Here is a 15,722-nt window from a genome sequence, read left to right on the forward strand (position 1 = left end):
TATATTGTACTTTTCACAAAGCGCTTGGCACCTATTTGAACAATTACAAAAGGAATAATAGCACAGACAAAGATCAAATTAAAAACATTAGATACAAACAAATACCAAACATTAAAAGCCAAATAACAGATTAATACAAGAAACAACACACAGGAAAAATTGCAAATAAAGAAAATACTAGAAGAGAGATGACAGCAGAAAATACAATTTCTGTTTTAGGGTTAAATGCAGGAATATCAACTAAGATGTTAAATTGTCATCAACAATGACTGTCTGGGAAAAAAAGATTTCACAGATTTTGTAGTTCAGTCTCTTCAGACCAGCTGACAATAAAACAACACCAGCAAAAAACAACACAAATATAATAGTATGAAGCATTATAAATATAAATATATCTCCATAAGGCGATGCAAAAATGTGTACACTTGACGAGCCCCGAAACATGGGTTGTGTACTCTTTGTATTATGTGATACTGTATCACACACACACACACACATAGATAGATAGAGTGAAAGGCACTATATAATAGATAGAAAGATAGAGTGAAAGGCACTATATAATAGATAGAAAGATAGAGTGAAAGGCACTATATAATAGATAGAAAGATAGAGTGAAAGGCACTATATAATAGATAGAAAGATAGAGTGAAAGGCACTATATAATAGATAGATAGAAAGATAGATTTCCAGACACACACACACAGACACGATTGAGTGTCCCGTTATCTTACCGCCTGTGAATGGAAGCTGTCCGTGAATCTATTGGTGCCTGTTTCAGCGGCCCTTTGCTGTTGACTAAAATGCGTTCAGTTGTTTAGTTCTACGTATATAAACATGTACATTTACAACATTTACAAATATTTTTTGTTGCCATCAAACCACTTTCATTGAACTTGCCGATTTAAATTCTCTGCTTTCCAGTGAAGCCGCCGTAACGAAACCCCCTGACCTGCAGATGGCAGTAAAAGATCGTTGAGCCTGTTTTGGTCGCTCGTTCAACTCCGGAAACAGGGGGCGGGGCGATGCGATGCGGGGCGGGATTGGCGCAGTCGCCCAGCAGTTCAGGAAGCGTCTGGAGGAGTGGAGAGGTGGAGTGGCGAGTGATTTAACGCCATGGACAGAATCGCTAAAGGTGCCTTTTCTAATTACTGTCAGTCGTCGAGACACGGGAAGCTTGTTCGTTGTCTCGTTTCGCTTTTCTTTCCGTGATTTTTACCGCGTTCGTGAGCCAAGAGAGTCCTCGGTGTTTCCACTCGTGACGCCTCGTCTTCCTACCTCGTTGTGTTCGCGTGATCAAATCTCCGCCAACAGGCACTCTGTCTTGGCACGGCCAATACGCTCAATTCGCGTACTCATTCATAATGCATGTGGCATAACAATGATGCAGGTTATAAAAAATATATTAACATTTTTCAGACGCTGTTTGAATGCCCAGGTTCAGTGTTTTGTTTTCGGTTATCATGCTGGAAAAACGATGTTGTTGTTTTTTTTAAACGTTTAAGCCTTTATTTAAAAGCAGCCTAAAGTCCCATGAAGAACGTTACGTTAAGCACACAATTCTACTTTATGGAGTTGTCGCAGACATATCTGCTTAAAAAAAATGTGACGAGGCCAGAGTCTGGTTAAGCTGTAAACTGGCTGTGCTACCCATCTGTCATGACTTGAAGTCAAAGTAATCACTTTATACTTCTGCTTAAACATGTCCTGTGCACCATCTGCTGGAATACATTTAGAAATGTGTGTATTAATGAACTGCACCATCAGATGGGCGCCTCCCCAACATTAGTTGTAATCAGGTGCATTGCTTAAAATGTTGGTGATGCGCCATCTGTTGGAACGACAGAGACACTTGCCGTTTTATTAAGGTGGACAAGCGGTTTGTCATTTTACTGGACTGTCTTTAAGTGATGTGTCTGCTGCCCAGATTATTATTTGATATCTGGTTTAAGTAGCCTCATCTGTAAAATAAAGTACCTTTATGGTAATTAATGAATTAATCAAAAATGCTTGCCAGCCTCCCATGGCTTTGTGATGCCTTGCTGCAGTACAGCAGTCCTATTGATTAGCTTTGTATTGCTCCCAGTTCTTTAAAAAAATTCACTTGCCTACCATTCATGGCCTGTTCAGATACTTTGTTGTCCCTTTTGTGTTCTTTTTTTTCCCCCAGATGCCCACTGTGTGTTGTTTCGATGAACAGCATTTATTTTTAGGATTGTCTCTGGAGTTAATGGAAGTATCTCTTTAAATGAAGTTGTACTCACTTTATTTATCTGACTGTATGTTTTTTTTTCCCCTTCAGTCCATTTTTAGATTAGATAAACTTTATTAATCCCATAGAAAAACTGAGACTGCTGGGGACTCAAAGGAGGGCCTGGGCAGCAGCGCCCTTCACGTCAGGATTTGTCGTGCCCAGTGTGGTGCTGTGTGTCTTTCTGCCTTGTGGCACCGATCAGACTGAGCCGCACAGCACTCTGGGTAATTCCGTTAAAGGGGTCATCTCCCGTGTTCCATGCTGTAAACACACAAAGACGTGACCTTTAAGATGCTGGCTGGCTATTACGCCAACATGAAGTCACATTGCCTGGTTTCACTTGCATGCCCAGTTTTGCACGTTTTGTGTTTTATGTTCAGATGTGTTTGCAAGTCTTCACCAAACCCAAAGACCTTGGCACCAGTCCATCACAGAGCCCGTTCACTGGAAATGCCAGTTAACCCGTGGATGTGGGAGGACGACTGGAGTTCCTGTGGGGCACCCTGGCCGAACACACAAACTCCTCACGGGTGTGGCATTCCATGAGGTGGCAGGGCTGACCACCGCACTCCCACGCTGCCCAGGGATGCATTCCATGTGGTTACGTCAAAACGCAGAATAACTTGTGACAAAGACACAAAATGTTAGCACATTATGTACAGAAAAGAATGGTTTCTTTTTTAAACCAGTTTCCTAAAGCGGTACTGTGACGATGTGGGTTCTGGCTCCACACTCCCATCTGATTTTGGGAACCCTTGAACCCAACACCGTCGATAATGAAACCGAGAGAGCGAGTCAATGGAGGCAAACAAACAATTGAGCAAGGGGTGGTGCAAAAAGTGAATAGGGCTTTTATTTAAAATTGTCCATCAAAACCAAACAGTGTTCCAATAAATAGTGCAGTTCATTCAATAAATAATCCAATAAAACAGAAGTGAAAGTGGAGGTTAAAACCATTGGAAGAGACAAAACAATCCTTTAAAACGAGAGGTTAGAAATCTTCTTTAGGAAGCAGTCCTAAAACAACAAACAAACTCGGTGCTTCTTTTAACATGTGACTCCCCTGCATCTCCCAGTCCAGGCTTCGCAACAGAGGAGCCACACTTTCTATGCAGCTGCCCTCCTACAACACACATTCGAGACTGGAGACCTCCCGATCCCTGGCTCCGGTATGGCACTCATCCCAGCCTCGGAGAACTTGGTTTCCACCAACGGCCAGGTCGCCCACGTTGGGGATTCCAACCACCAAGTCTCCTTTCCGCGGCCTCTCTGCGGCCAGTCGCCTTCCCTGGTCACTCCCGCTACCTAATCGCTCAGCGGGAGCGACATCCAACTCAAACGCCTGGGTGTAGGCCCAACACCCCAGGCCCTCGCAGCTGCCCGTGAGCGCTCGTTCGTTCGCTCGCTCTCTCGCTCTCTCACCGACCTGCCTCCTCATCTGCTCCCGGTAACCTCTTTCCTTGCCTTTCCCTCTCCGATTGTTTCTTTTTCACCTGCTTTCAACCGACTTGCGCTTCTTTTTATAACGTGAGGGGCCATCACAGCTGTAGCATTAGCCACGGGAGCAATCACGAATGTGGGCAGTTCCTCACCTGTGCACACGGTGAGAAACGCCCACATCGACGACTGCCCCGCGGCTAATGCTACAACATCGCCCCCCTCACGAAGCCGCCTCGGGTGCGGTGATTATTTAAAAATGGCCTTTGCTCAGTGAGCTGTGGACCCGCTATACCACATATACACGTTTTACTTTTACACTGCAGATCCCACCTGCCTGAGTGGCTCTGTGTGGCTGATTTGTGTCATTTATTCAAATCCCTCTTGTGTTTCTGTAGATGTTGGGGACATTCAGTCCAGGCTGTTTGATCACAAGCCGGTCCTCCAAGGGGAGATTCGCTACTTCGTAAGAGAATTTGAGGTTTGTGATTTCTGTTAAACATGGCGGCTCTGCAGTCCTCGCTCACCGGTGTGCAGCCTTTAACAGTTTCCATTTTCATAGGAGAAGCGAGGCCTGCGGGAGAAGCGGCTGCTGGACAACGTGAACAGCATGATTAGTGAAGTCCACGGCCGAGGCGTCCCTGAGCTACAGGACAGCATGCAGAGCAGCACCAGTGCGATTTTAATGAGACGTGAGTATGCCGGCGACTAAAGGGGTCTTCTTTAAAGTAAGTCCGGTGCAGTGGCTGAGTGTTTGACATGTCGAGTTCAGGGGTCTCCTTTAGTGCAAGTGTGGGTGGATCTTTTGTGAGATCCACGCTAATGGCTGTGTAATCCTGCAGTGAATGGTAGCTGTTTCGTGAGGTGGGCTGCACATTCTTGACTGTGTGTACGTACAGTAAACTCGGAGGATTCAGACCCTTGTATTACAGATTTCTTTTGACATTGTAATATTTCTGCACTTAAATAATCCATAAGGACCAAGTAAAAGCATTAAAGGTTTGCACATTTGTTAAAAACCGAAATCTCTCATTTGTCCAGGTATGCAGGCCCTTAACTCGGTGCTTTGTAGGACCCACTTTAGCAGCGGCTGCACCACCAATCGTGGTGTTCAAGTCTCTACAAGCATTGCACCCCTCGATTTAGGAAGTTTATGTCCTTCTCCTTGGCAGATCCTCTCCAGCTCGGATCGACTGGATGGGAAGCTTCTGTAAAATGCCATCATCAGGTCTCTGCTCTGTGGGGGGCTTTGGCTGGGCCCCTCAAGGACACTTGGAGATTTGTCCCAAAGCCACTCTAGCGCTTGTCTTGGCTGCAGACTTTGTTATTGAACCATCGTCACAGTCTGAGGTGACGTGTACTCTGGAGCAGGTTTTTTTTTTTTTTACAAGGACCTCTCTGTATTAGGTGGCATTCATCTTTCCGCCAGTTCCGACCAATCTCCCTCTCACTGCTGTTAAGAAACACTCACAAAGCATGACATGATGCTGCTGCCACTGTGATTCATTGCAAGGTTGGCATTGAGCAGGTGGTGAGCAGTGCCTGGTCTCTACCAGGCATCTTGCTTGGTCTTCGGCCCACAGAGCTCGATTTCGGCCTCATTGGACTAGAGAGTCCTTTCCCTCATGCTGTCAGATGTCTCTTATTCGGGAGTGGCCTCCATCTCTTCACTTGACCATAAAGCCCCGATTAATGGAGTGCTGCTAAGATGATCTCAGCAGAGGATTTCTGAAGCTCTGTTGGAGTCACCTCCCTGCCCAAAGTCCTCCTGAGGAGTCTGTCATCTCTCAGTTATGGTGGCCACTGTGGCTCATGAGCTTTCCACATGGTTTGATCCCCTTGGCCTGATTCAGGCCTCACCACAATTTGATCACGAAGGTCTACAGAGAGTTCATTGGACGTCATGGCTTGGTTTTTGTCCTGTCATGCCGTGTGAATTGTGGGACCTCCTGTACACAGGTACGTTGGGTGGGGGGGGCTTTCTAAACAAGTTCAGCTTGTCACAGGTGAACTCCAGTCAAGTTCCAGAAACATCACCATGAGAACGAAAGCAAACAAAGTGGAGAGCCACAGCAAAGGGTCCGAGAACGTACTGGAAGGAGAGATTTCACTTTCTGAGTTTTAATGAATTTGCAGACCATCCTGTAAGCCTGTTGTCACTTTGACATTGCGGGTTATTGAGTGTGGAATTTTCAGATTCTTCTTTAAAATTAAATTGACAGCACAGTGAAGTGTGGATAAAGTGAAGGGGTCTGAATCACCCTGTGTGTGAACCCACTGTGAGTGTGTACAGTGTGTGTATAAATATACTGTACATATACATACTGTGGTCTAGCGGGTCCACAGCTCTCGTCAAAGGCCAGTTTTAAGTAAATAAGGGGGTGAGCTGGCTGAAGAGGGTCTCAGGGTGATTCGTGGTGTGGGCGTTTATCGCCTAGTGCACAGGTGAGAAATCATCCGCGTCCGTGATTGTTTTCTGGGGGCTACTGATTGGCCACGACAGCCACGTCCTCTTAATTAAATAGAAGCACGAGGCGGTTTAGGGAAGAGGAAGAAAAAGAAGGAAAAGACGGAGGTTGCTGGGAAGCAGAGCGGAGAAAGCCGGCGCGAGAGCGAAGGGGAGCGAGTGAGTGAGAGCAGGCTCGAGTGCAGTTGGACTGTGAAGGAGAACATGTGACAGCAGAAAAAGGTGGACAAGCAACAGGGATAAGCGCAGCCTTGAGAGGATTGTGCAGAATTTGGGGGTCTGCGGCCGGAGTCGGTGCTTCAAGAGCCACCACACTCACAGACGTGTATCGGGGACATGGGCTACAACTGTCACAGCATGCCTGGTGTCAACCAGAGGCAACGTCAGCAGCGCCTCACCTGGGCTAAGGAGAAAACGGACTGGACTGTTAACAGCTGAGTGGCCCGAAGTCCTCTTTTCAGATCCATTTGGAACTCAAGGTCCCAGAGTCGGGAGAGGCACAGAGTCCCAAGTTCCTTGAGGTCCAGTGTGAAGTTTCCACAGTCAGTGATGATTTGGGGAGCCCTGTCATCTGCTGGTGTTGGTCCAAAGTCAGTGTGGCCGTCTACCAGGACATCTTGGAGCACTTCATGATTCCCTCTTCTGACGAGCTTTATGCTGATTTCATATTCCAGCAGGACTTGGCACCTGCCCACATTGCCAAAAGTACCAATACCTGGCGTAATGACCATGGTGTCACTGGGCTTGATTGGCCAGCAGACTCGTCTGACCTTAACCCCATAGAGAATTGTCAGCAGTGCCACAGGCTGATCGTCCCCATGCCATGCCGCATTGACGCAGACATGAACAGACTTTTCAGAAGGCCAGCATTTTGTTTTTTATTGGTCTTCTGTAATATTCTAATTTTCTGAGATACTGAATTTGGAGTTTTCATTACCTGTAGGCCTCAATCAGCAAAATGAAAAGAAACAAACGCTTGAAATGGATCACTGTGTGTGTAATGAATCTGGAGGATATACGAGTTTCACTTTTTGAATTGGGTTACTGAAGTAAATGAACTTGACGATGATATTGTAATTTATCAGGATGCACTTATATATATATATATATATATATATATTCTGAATGATGGAATGCAGAGAGAGTCTGTCTGTCTGTCTGTCTGTAGCACCAGGGTCCTCCAGGCTGTTATTCTGTTCTCCTCTGAAGTATTCAGTTGTGTGTTCACATCTTTAAGAGATGACTTTCCTCCACTGAAGCACATGATGTAACTTTGATTTTGATTTCTTTTCAGTTGAAGCCGCCAATCACATGACTCAGAGGATCCTCCAGAGGGACTCGGTCAAAGAGCAGGTATCGGCACACGTCACTGATGTACAGTCACTTCTTCTTCGTTTCCTAATTCCGTTTTCCTTCCATCCATGCAGTGTCTTAACCTTTCCTTGGTCTTGAAGAGCCCGAGTTCAGCCTAATATTACCTTTCCTAAGCTCCTAATGGAGGATCTCGATGTCATTGACATGGTGTGGCGTACTGTCCACTGCCGGGGTGATTTCATGTTACCCACAGCCCAGTTCAGACTCCGTACTTGTCCGATTTTGCATGGTTTTGGTTTCTATTTTATTTGACACACATTTTTCAGAAACATTTGACTTTTTTTGGCGCAGCACTGCACCCCCAAGGGGCCTCAGAGTTCTAGGGTTCATTCCCAGCCTGGTCGCTTTCGCTGTGGAATTTTCAAATTCTCCTTTCCGTGATTGCAGATTTTTTGTAGGGTCTCTGGTTCTCCTTTCACGTCCCAAGAGATGTGCGTGTTTAGTCGGCTGCCATGTCTGTATTGGGCCCTCGCGGGGTCTCTGGGAGTGTCGGGTCAGGTTTGGTCTTCACCCTCCCCTGGATTGATTCACGTGTGGCACCTGATGCTGTCACCCACCACCTTGTAATTGGTTTCAAATTGATGGAGGCTGGCAAGCCAGTCAGGATCAGGAGGGTCAGGCAGGCCACTTTGTTCGGCTACTTTAGTTGGTGACAAGTTAGGGCAGTTGACGGAGTTTTGCTTTTTTTGATTCCGAACCCTTAAGTGTTCCCTTAATTTCTTAACCACCAGCCAAACGTTAAGGAGGTGCAGAGGTTTGGAATCTTAAAAAGGAAGTCAATTAAAATGAAGGAGGATTAATTCTGTCCCATTAGCAGCAGTAACTGGTTACTAATTAAAGGGATGATCTACTTCTAGATAAGATTTGGGGTTTTTTTTTCTATTACTTGCCCTGCCTGTTTGTAGTGTTGGCTGAGGGAAGAAAATTGTAATCCCGTGTTTTCATTGCACACAGAGATCACAAGAGGCTTAGGAGGAGACCCACCTTGAACCGCAGTAAGCCACGTCCAACCCAAGAAAGCTCAACCAAGTGCCACGTGTCCCGTCGTAGACTCGCAACGCCTCAGACGCAAAACGGTTTGGGCTCAGAGCTTCTTACGTGAAGCCCTTCTGCAGTATCCTGTAATGTGGGACAGAGAAGTGCACACCAATAGCATCGAGCTTTCAAATCAAACGCCCGCCTCTCCTGCTCACTCATTGGCCACTTTGATATCTCGCACCATATCGGCACTGCCGGGCGCCATCTGAGAGAGGCAGGCGACTAGGGAGTTAAGGGTTAAAGAAACGCGAGGTGGAAGTCGGCCAGGCATTGAGGCGCCTTAGCGAGCAGAGGGCCAATTCAGAGCTGCTCTGCCCGGTGGTGCCCAGTGTTCCTAAACTCCATAACGTCATTTGTGTGCGCCTTTCTGCCATGCGTGACGTTTGGTTAACAATATTTTAGACAGAATGCAAGTGTCTGGGATGTTACACGTGTCCGGCTGCATCCCTGACGTGGGGTTTATGTGATACAAGGAATTTGGGAATTTTTTATGGAGGTTTTGATTTGGTTTGCCGCTGTTCATTGTTGGTCTCCAATGATGCCAGGATTGATGGGATCGCCGCTCTCCATGACAACATGTCAACACATTCCATGAAAGGCGCTATACTAGCCTCGTAGCTTCTCTTTTATTGGTAAACGTAACAACATTTATTTCTAGAGCACATTTTTATCCAAAGTGCTTTACATGATGAAAAAAGACACAATAAATAAGAAACTAGAATTAGGGAACACTAACATGGAATAAAAGTAAGAAAGTTTATTGACCTGAACACTCGGCACTGGTGGGCTGCACGCTGCTGGGACCACAGCTCACGGTCTTCTCCCACTTCTCTGCCACTGTTTTCCTGCAGGAGCGGAGCGATAAACAGCGAGGCCATTTGGGTGAGATAACAACACGCATCCATTCACCTAAACCAGCGTTGGTTATCAGACACTGGCAGTTAAGATGGGTGAAGAGTTCAAGTCAGTGCCACACAGCGGGCGTCATGTTGGGTTGTGCACCGCCAGTGTGGATGGAGCCAGAAGGAGGAGAATCGCGCAGCCGGCTTCATGTGCAATGAGCCCAGCGGACCTGACATGCAGCACCTCCATGGCTGCAAAGCAAAAGTTAAACGACCCTTAAAAACACAAACGAGGGGGGACCCCAAAAAAAAAAAGCATTTCATTTAAAATATTTCTAAACATTGTGGTGGGCTGGCGCCCTGCCCGGGCTTTGTTTCCTGCCTTGCGCCCTGTGTTGGCTCCAGCAGACCCCCCGTGACCCTGTAGTCAGGATCTAGCGGGTTGGGTAATGGATGGCTATTTCAAAAAATGTACAAGACCCCTTCAAAGTCTCCCCACTTGTCCAAACTCCTATTCCTCAACTGGGATGCTATTTAACGCCGTCGTCGAAGCAGCGATCACGCCCTCCACTCTCTTCAATCGGCGCCCTTTCAAGTCCCCTTTCATTCTGGGGAACAAGAAAAAGTCACGGGGGCCCAAGGGGGACATGAGTGTCATGCCCTGACTGGTCAAAAATTGGCGAATTTGCAACGCTGTGTGTGCTGCCAGGGCATTGTCATGGTGAAGGAGCCATTTGCCCACCTGCCACGATTCCGGCCTTGTCCTCCGTACTCTCTGTCAGCCGTCTTAAGACCCTCAGATAGCAGTCTTGGTTGACCGTCTGACCCCTTGGAACGAATTCCTTGTGCACGATGCCTCGAATGTCAAAGAAACAAATCAGTGTCGTTTTCACGTTCGGTCTCACCTGTCTGGCTTTTTTTGGGCCTTGGTGAATGAGGATTCTTCTTGTTTCGTTTCAGGGTCGTACCCGTAACACCAACTCTCGTCGCCTCCTATGACCCAGGACAGGAAGTCCGGGTCACTTCCCAGCTCCATCTTCAAGTCTTTTGCACACATTGAGTCGAGTGTTTCGCTGGCCATCTGTTAGCAGACGGGGGACAGGTTTGGCCGAAACACGCGTCATGCGTAACGCCGTGCGTAGAACTCGCACTACAACTACGGTCAAAAGCGGAAATATGCTTACGCACAAAAAAATCTGTGCGTTTGCCAACTTCCACGTCGTTCTGCCCCATAACTCCCAGTCAGCATGAAAAGTAACAGTCGTGCACGCGCCTGCAGCCCCGCCCCAACTCCTCCCAGAACTCTTTGAATATGCAAATCAATATAAACAGCCCTTAAGCTCAGCCTTCTGGGAAATGACAACGCGAACATCGGGGGGGTTGGGTTGGGACAGAAGAATTTCAGCGAATACCAAGTGGAGGCAAACAAAAACCGAACTATTAGTTGGTCTAAAGAGTGGAATAATCAAGAAAAGGAAGTCGATCGAGTGACATGGCGTGTCGAAGAAACTCGAAAGCTCAAGTTCACAAAGTCGCACAGTGCCCAAAATAAAAAAGAAGTTGTCACGTATCAAAGTCGCCGTCTGAGTGTCACATGACAGCTTATTAGGGTACAGAAAAAAAAAAATAGGGACACAGTGGGGGAAAATCACAAAATGTCAACTTCAGTCTCGACATTTCCACTTTAATCACGTTGTTTATTTTGTCATTAAAGTAGAACATCATGAACTTCATCTTAAAATCGATGAATTCACTCATTTCTCAAATCCCATCGTCCTTTGTCATCACTGCCAACAACGGGTGAGTCGCAGATACAAGAATTGTCATTTTGGGCCCAAGAAACTGGCTGACTGAAAGCCTGCAGCCCCCTGGGACCCGAGTTGGACACCCCAGCTCTGCCGCCTCCTCCTCTGTTTGTGACCGTTTGCTGTCACCGCTGTCACGTATAATGGAGTTGTTTCTTTCTGTGCAGAGTGACAGTCCGCCGGCCAGCAGAGAGAAGTACCAAAGCGAATGGGAGGAATTCATGAAGGAGCAGACGCGCAGGAAGGAGGAGGTCGACGAGGAGCACGCCAAGGCCGTGACCCGGCTCAGTGCCCACTATGGCGAGCTGGAGAGGGACTTGGCCAAGTTCACCACCTTCTGATCTCTGAACTGTCACCGCCGAGACGTCACTCCAGTGCAGCACTGATTTGTTAGGTGACAGTGAGGAGAGGAAGCCTAAAAATGTACCCGGTGGATACAGGATGCCAATAAAGAGAGGACTGAGGTATGATGGCAGAGTGTGGCGCAGACCCGCAGCAATGGCGAGCTCCAGATAAACGCAGATCACGGTGCCAGAAGTGACGACATGTCAGCCATGTTGTGTGCCATCTCGGTGTGTTCACTGCCCGTCACTGCAGCTCAGGGTCAGCCACCGCATGTCGTTTCTTAACTGAAGAAGGGCAGCGATGGCAGAATGGAGTGGCGGGTCTTAGTAGACGACGTCCTTTAATGCCACTTTACGAACTCGGCCCTGATATTCTGAAGGTGGCTCAACAGATGGAGGATTCCAGTTCAGGGCACGTCAGAGTGGCACAGTTGTTGTCCCGTTGTTAATTACGGCTGACGTGTGGCTCCTTGTAGTTCAAAATGACGACCCAAACTTCTTCAGCGTGCCACCCGATGGAGAGTGCAGGTCTGTGGCTGTGACCGCAGTGGGGCTTTTAGGTGACGTCTGGTGGCCCCGCCATATTGAATCACTCGAGTGAACCCCTAAATGTGTGTGTCTGTTCACTGGCAGCGTGACGTGGCACCGCGCCGCGCCTGACAACCCCGTCCAGGATTCATGTCTTCGTCACCTAGAAGTGCAAACCTGGACTGCTACGAAATACAAGGCTGAAATTTAAATTCGATTAATCAAATGCAACAATCGGAGGGGAGCGGGCAGTGCCAAAGGTGGCACCACTCACGTGGAGCTGCGTGCAAAGGCATGTAGGTGACGGAGGAGCCCCTCTGGTCTGGCTGGGTGGTCCGTTACACTGATTTTAGTTGCTGTCGCTGTGCCCGACTCGATGTAAATGACTGGTAGAGAGGGGACAGCAGATGGGGTGGTGCTGGGTGGCTCACACTACCACCCTTCTCTGGGGTTTGCCAGACCAGAACGAGTTGGCATTGATGTCGGATGGTTTTCTGCTGCGTTGTCTCAGGTGGTCCACATGCCATCTTGCCAGTTTTTCCTTCTTCTTTCATTCATTCACACAGTAACTTTTTTTTTTTTTACTTTTACGGTCGCCCATATCATGCCACTTGCCCGCTGTGCCGCCACATCCCCAGTTTTATAGAGGGCAGATCAAGTGGCGCCAACGACCCCGCAGGTACCTCGATGTGTGGCCATCGAATGAGCCAAAGACGGAAAGACACAAAATACCCAAATTAAAGGCCCGTTTGGCACCCCCTGCCTGTCTGTGTGAAGGCCATCAGCGTCACCAATCGACCGACCGGTGCCTCTCAACGGGACATTCGAAAGCCGCGGGCAGTGACGAGGAGTGAACTTCACCCACAGAGAGGGCGGGTGCCAAGTGCCGGCAAACAATGCGACCGCTTGCTGCTGTTAAGACAAAATCAGGTATTTTAGAATTTGTGTAAAACGTAAGAAGCTGAACTTGTGGTTCTGGTTAGCCATGCAAGGGAGAGCCAATCACATCGGTTATATGGCGCCTTTAACAGCCGGTCACTAGTGACACCCCAGAGAGGGCGACGTGTTGTGTGCCGATCAGCAGACGCAAGTAAGAATTTCACCGGACCCTGCAGAAGTGACAGGAATGACTTTTAATTCACACAATTGAATAACAAATGGCAGTGCCAACTGGCAGGTCACGTCTCATTGTCTCATTACATACAGCAGTGTATGGACTCGACAAGAAAAAGAAATGTGTGGCCAGCAGAGGGCGCCAGTGCCACAAATAGTGACGGGAATCGCAACGGTGACACAAAAAGCTGTTTGAGGAGCTGCACGCGGCAGAACACACTCAGTAATCTCCTGCTGGGTCCATGTGGCATTGGTAGAGGAAAGTTTTAGAAGAATCCACCTTGGTGTCTGTCCGGCTGCTATGCCTCTGCCATTCCAACAGGTGGCACATCATAAACATGTGTAATGCACTGACACATTCTGCCTGGCAGACCAGACGGGTGGCACCACTAGTTGTCCTGTAAATGTGTAAGCCTGGTTGGTATTCACTCCGAGTACTGCGTTGTCTTTTTAACAGCCCACCCAATTGTGTTTTAGTGTATTTGTCACGACGAGTGGCCCGCCAGGTCTTTAGACAAAGGGGACCCCTAAAGCACCATTTCTAAACTGCGCTGCAATGTAATAAAATCAGTAAATAAAAATAGATTAACGTAATACAACAGCTGCATTGCCTGGCCTACATTGTGTGAAAATGTAAGTGCCCCCTTAGTTACCCCAACAAACAGCTGACCGATGTGAATACCGAACTCGACTCCAACAGCCAAATACTGACTGACCCTTGCCTTGGCAGTAAAGTGGGCACCACGAGCTTCCCAGAAGAACGCCATTCCTCAGTCAAAGAAAATGACAGGAAAAAGTAGATGAAGCGCACCAATCAGGAAAAGGCAACACGGGCACTTGTGAGGCGCCATAGTGAGAGCCGCTGTCTCTACATGGAGACCACCTGGGATGATAAAAGACCCCAATGGCACAGTGAGGACTCGGTGAAGACGTCACACAGGAACATCCAAAGAGCTGCAGGCTTGTCCAGCCTCAGGTAAGGTTAGGACCCCAATAAGGAGGAGAATCGGGGAAACCTCTGCCATCCAAGAGACACATCACTGCCGAGAAACGGAGATGAAGTCGACAACTGGGGGGCTCACCGCATTTGGAGTGAAATGTCGGAAATCCTGACGGGAAGCCACCGGAGAGCTGAAACCAGAAGCTGACACTCGGCGGCCTACCTGTGTGTCTGAAGTAAAGCAGAGGTGAGCTTTAGGGATGGGAACGGTGGAAATGAAATGGTGACAAATGGGACGGGCACAGCAGGCAGAGCTTGAGAAGTCCGACAGGACCTCATTAAATATAAACTTGTATATAAAAACACACCTCAGTGAGTCCAAGGTAGACCTCTGACTTGACAGTCTCCGTCAGGCGCTATATACGTGGATTCCCGTCACGGTTCTTCACAATGGCACTCGGTTCTGATTTTCATTTTCTCCAGGGGGTCCGCAGTGTGTCCCATACCCAAGTCCTCCCTTTATAATCAGCTTGTTGATCTGGTGGGCCTCTCGTAAAGTGACGTTGCCAGCCCATCTAAAGGTGGTCACGAGTCTCCAGTGCGTTAGCAGACCAGTGTAGCCCAGTCTGCCATTCTCTAGCCGTCAGGTCCTGCAGGCAGGTGTTGAAACCATGGGGGCAATTAGTTTTTCACAAGAATGATGGGCTGTTGGCGAACAAGAATATGGAGAGTCCTGTTTTAAAGCCTGTTGTGTGTGTTCACTCGGGGCTGCCACTCTCTGATACTGCGTGTTATCTGAAGGCCTGAGGGGGGCAAAGACTTTGTCACAACACTCATTTCTAACTTTGTTTTACAGAGTGCCTTTACACACGTCTCCTTAATTAGTGTTTAAACATTAATTTTATTAATTATTATCTGTATATTACATAGTGCCTCTCATATCTATCCATCTTTGTTATATAGTGCCTTTCCTATATATATTTATATATATATCTCTATCATGATTGCATTATCTGTCAGTCTGTATAGGGTGGTCCAGATCTAATTATGTCATGTTTATTACGCTATAAAATCCCGCACCATCGAGAAGTGTGTGAACTGACGACATGAAGAATCGTCCCCACATAAATCAAAGTCATCCAGACGACCGGGATGTGCAGAATTCGATCTGGACCACCCTGTTCAGTGTCTTTCATTTCTATCTTTCTATTCATTATTATCTAGTGCCTGTCCTATACATCTAAATAGTGTGTCTAGCAGGTCGCTTGAGAGTGGCAGTGTGACATGTGGCTGTCCTCACTATGATGACTGTGATTACAAGCAGCAGCCCGTCTCATTTTCCAGACCGGTTGGGTCAAGCGGCTGGACGGTGCACAGGGTGGTCTGCCGACTGCTCTTGCGCTTCCTGTTGTTGTCACACATTTCTTTTGATGTCACCGACTGCCTGCCACACTTGCCAGTTAACTCGGTGGTGTCGGACGTTCTCTGTCTTTCTTCTTGGTCACTCAGTCAGTCAGCCAGTGCCACATCTGCCAATGGACTGAAGTGACCGCTTGGGGCGTACGGGCAGGGGGAGATGGAGT

General features: G+C 47.7%; 1 protein-coding gene across 2 annotated transcripts; it reads left to right on the forward strand.

Moving 5' to 3' along the window:
- Positions 1–1,041: 1,041 nt before the first annotated feature.
- Positions 1,042–13,793, forward strand: bloc1s5 (biogenesis of lysosomal organelles complex-1, subunit 5, muted). Of its 2 annotated transcripts, none has more exons than XM_039754038.1 (5): positions 1,042–1,132; positions 4,087–4,169; positions 4,251–4,380; positions 7,450–7,508; positions 11,382–13,793. In XM_039754038.1, the coding sequence occupies exons 1-5, from the start codon at positions 1,114–1,116 to the stop codon at positions 11,553–11,555; spliced, it is 465 nt and encodes a 154-aa protein (XP_039609972.1). In that variant the 5' UTR covers positions 1,042–1,113; the 3' UTR covers positions 11,556–13,793. The 2 variants fall into 2 exon arrangements, with proteins under 2 accessions (XP_039609972.1, XP_039609971.1); XM_039754037.1 differs by lacking the exon at positions 11,382–13,793 and adding an exon at positions 9,419–9,759.
- The last annotated feature ends 1,929 nt before the right edge of the window (positions 13,794–15,722 follow it).

This window comes from Polypterus senegalus, chromosome 5 (assembly GCF_016835505.1).
Source record: "Polypterus senegalus isolate Bchr_013 chromosome 5, ASM1683550v1, whole genome shotgun sequence".
Taxonomy (NCBI): Eukaryota; Metazoa; Chordata; class Cladistia; order Polypteriformes; family Polypteridae; genus Polypterus; species Polypterus senegalus.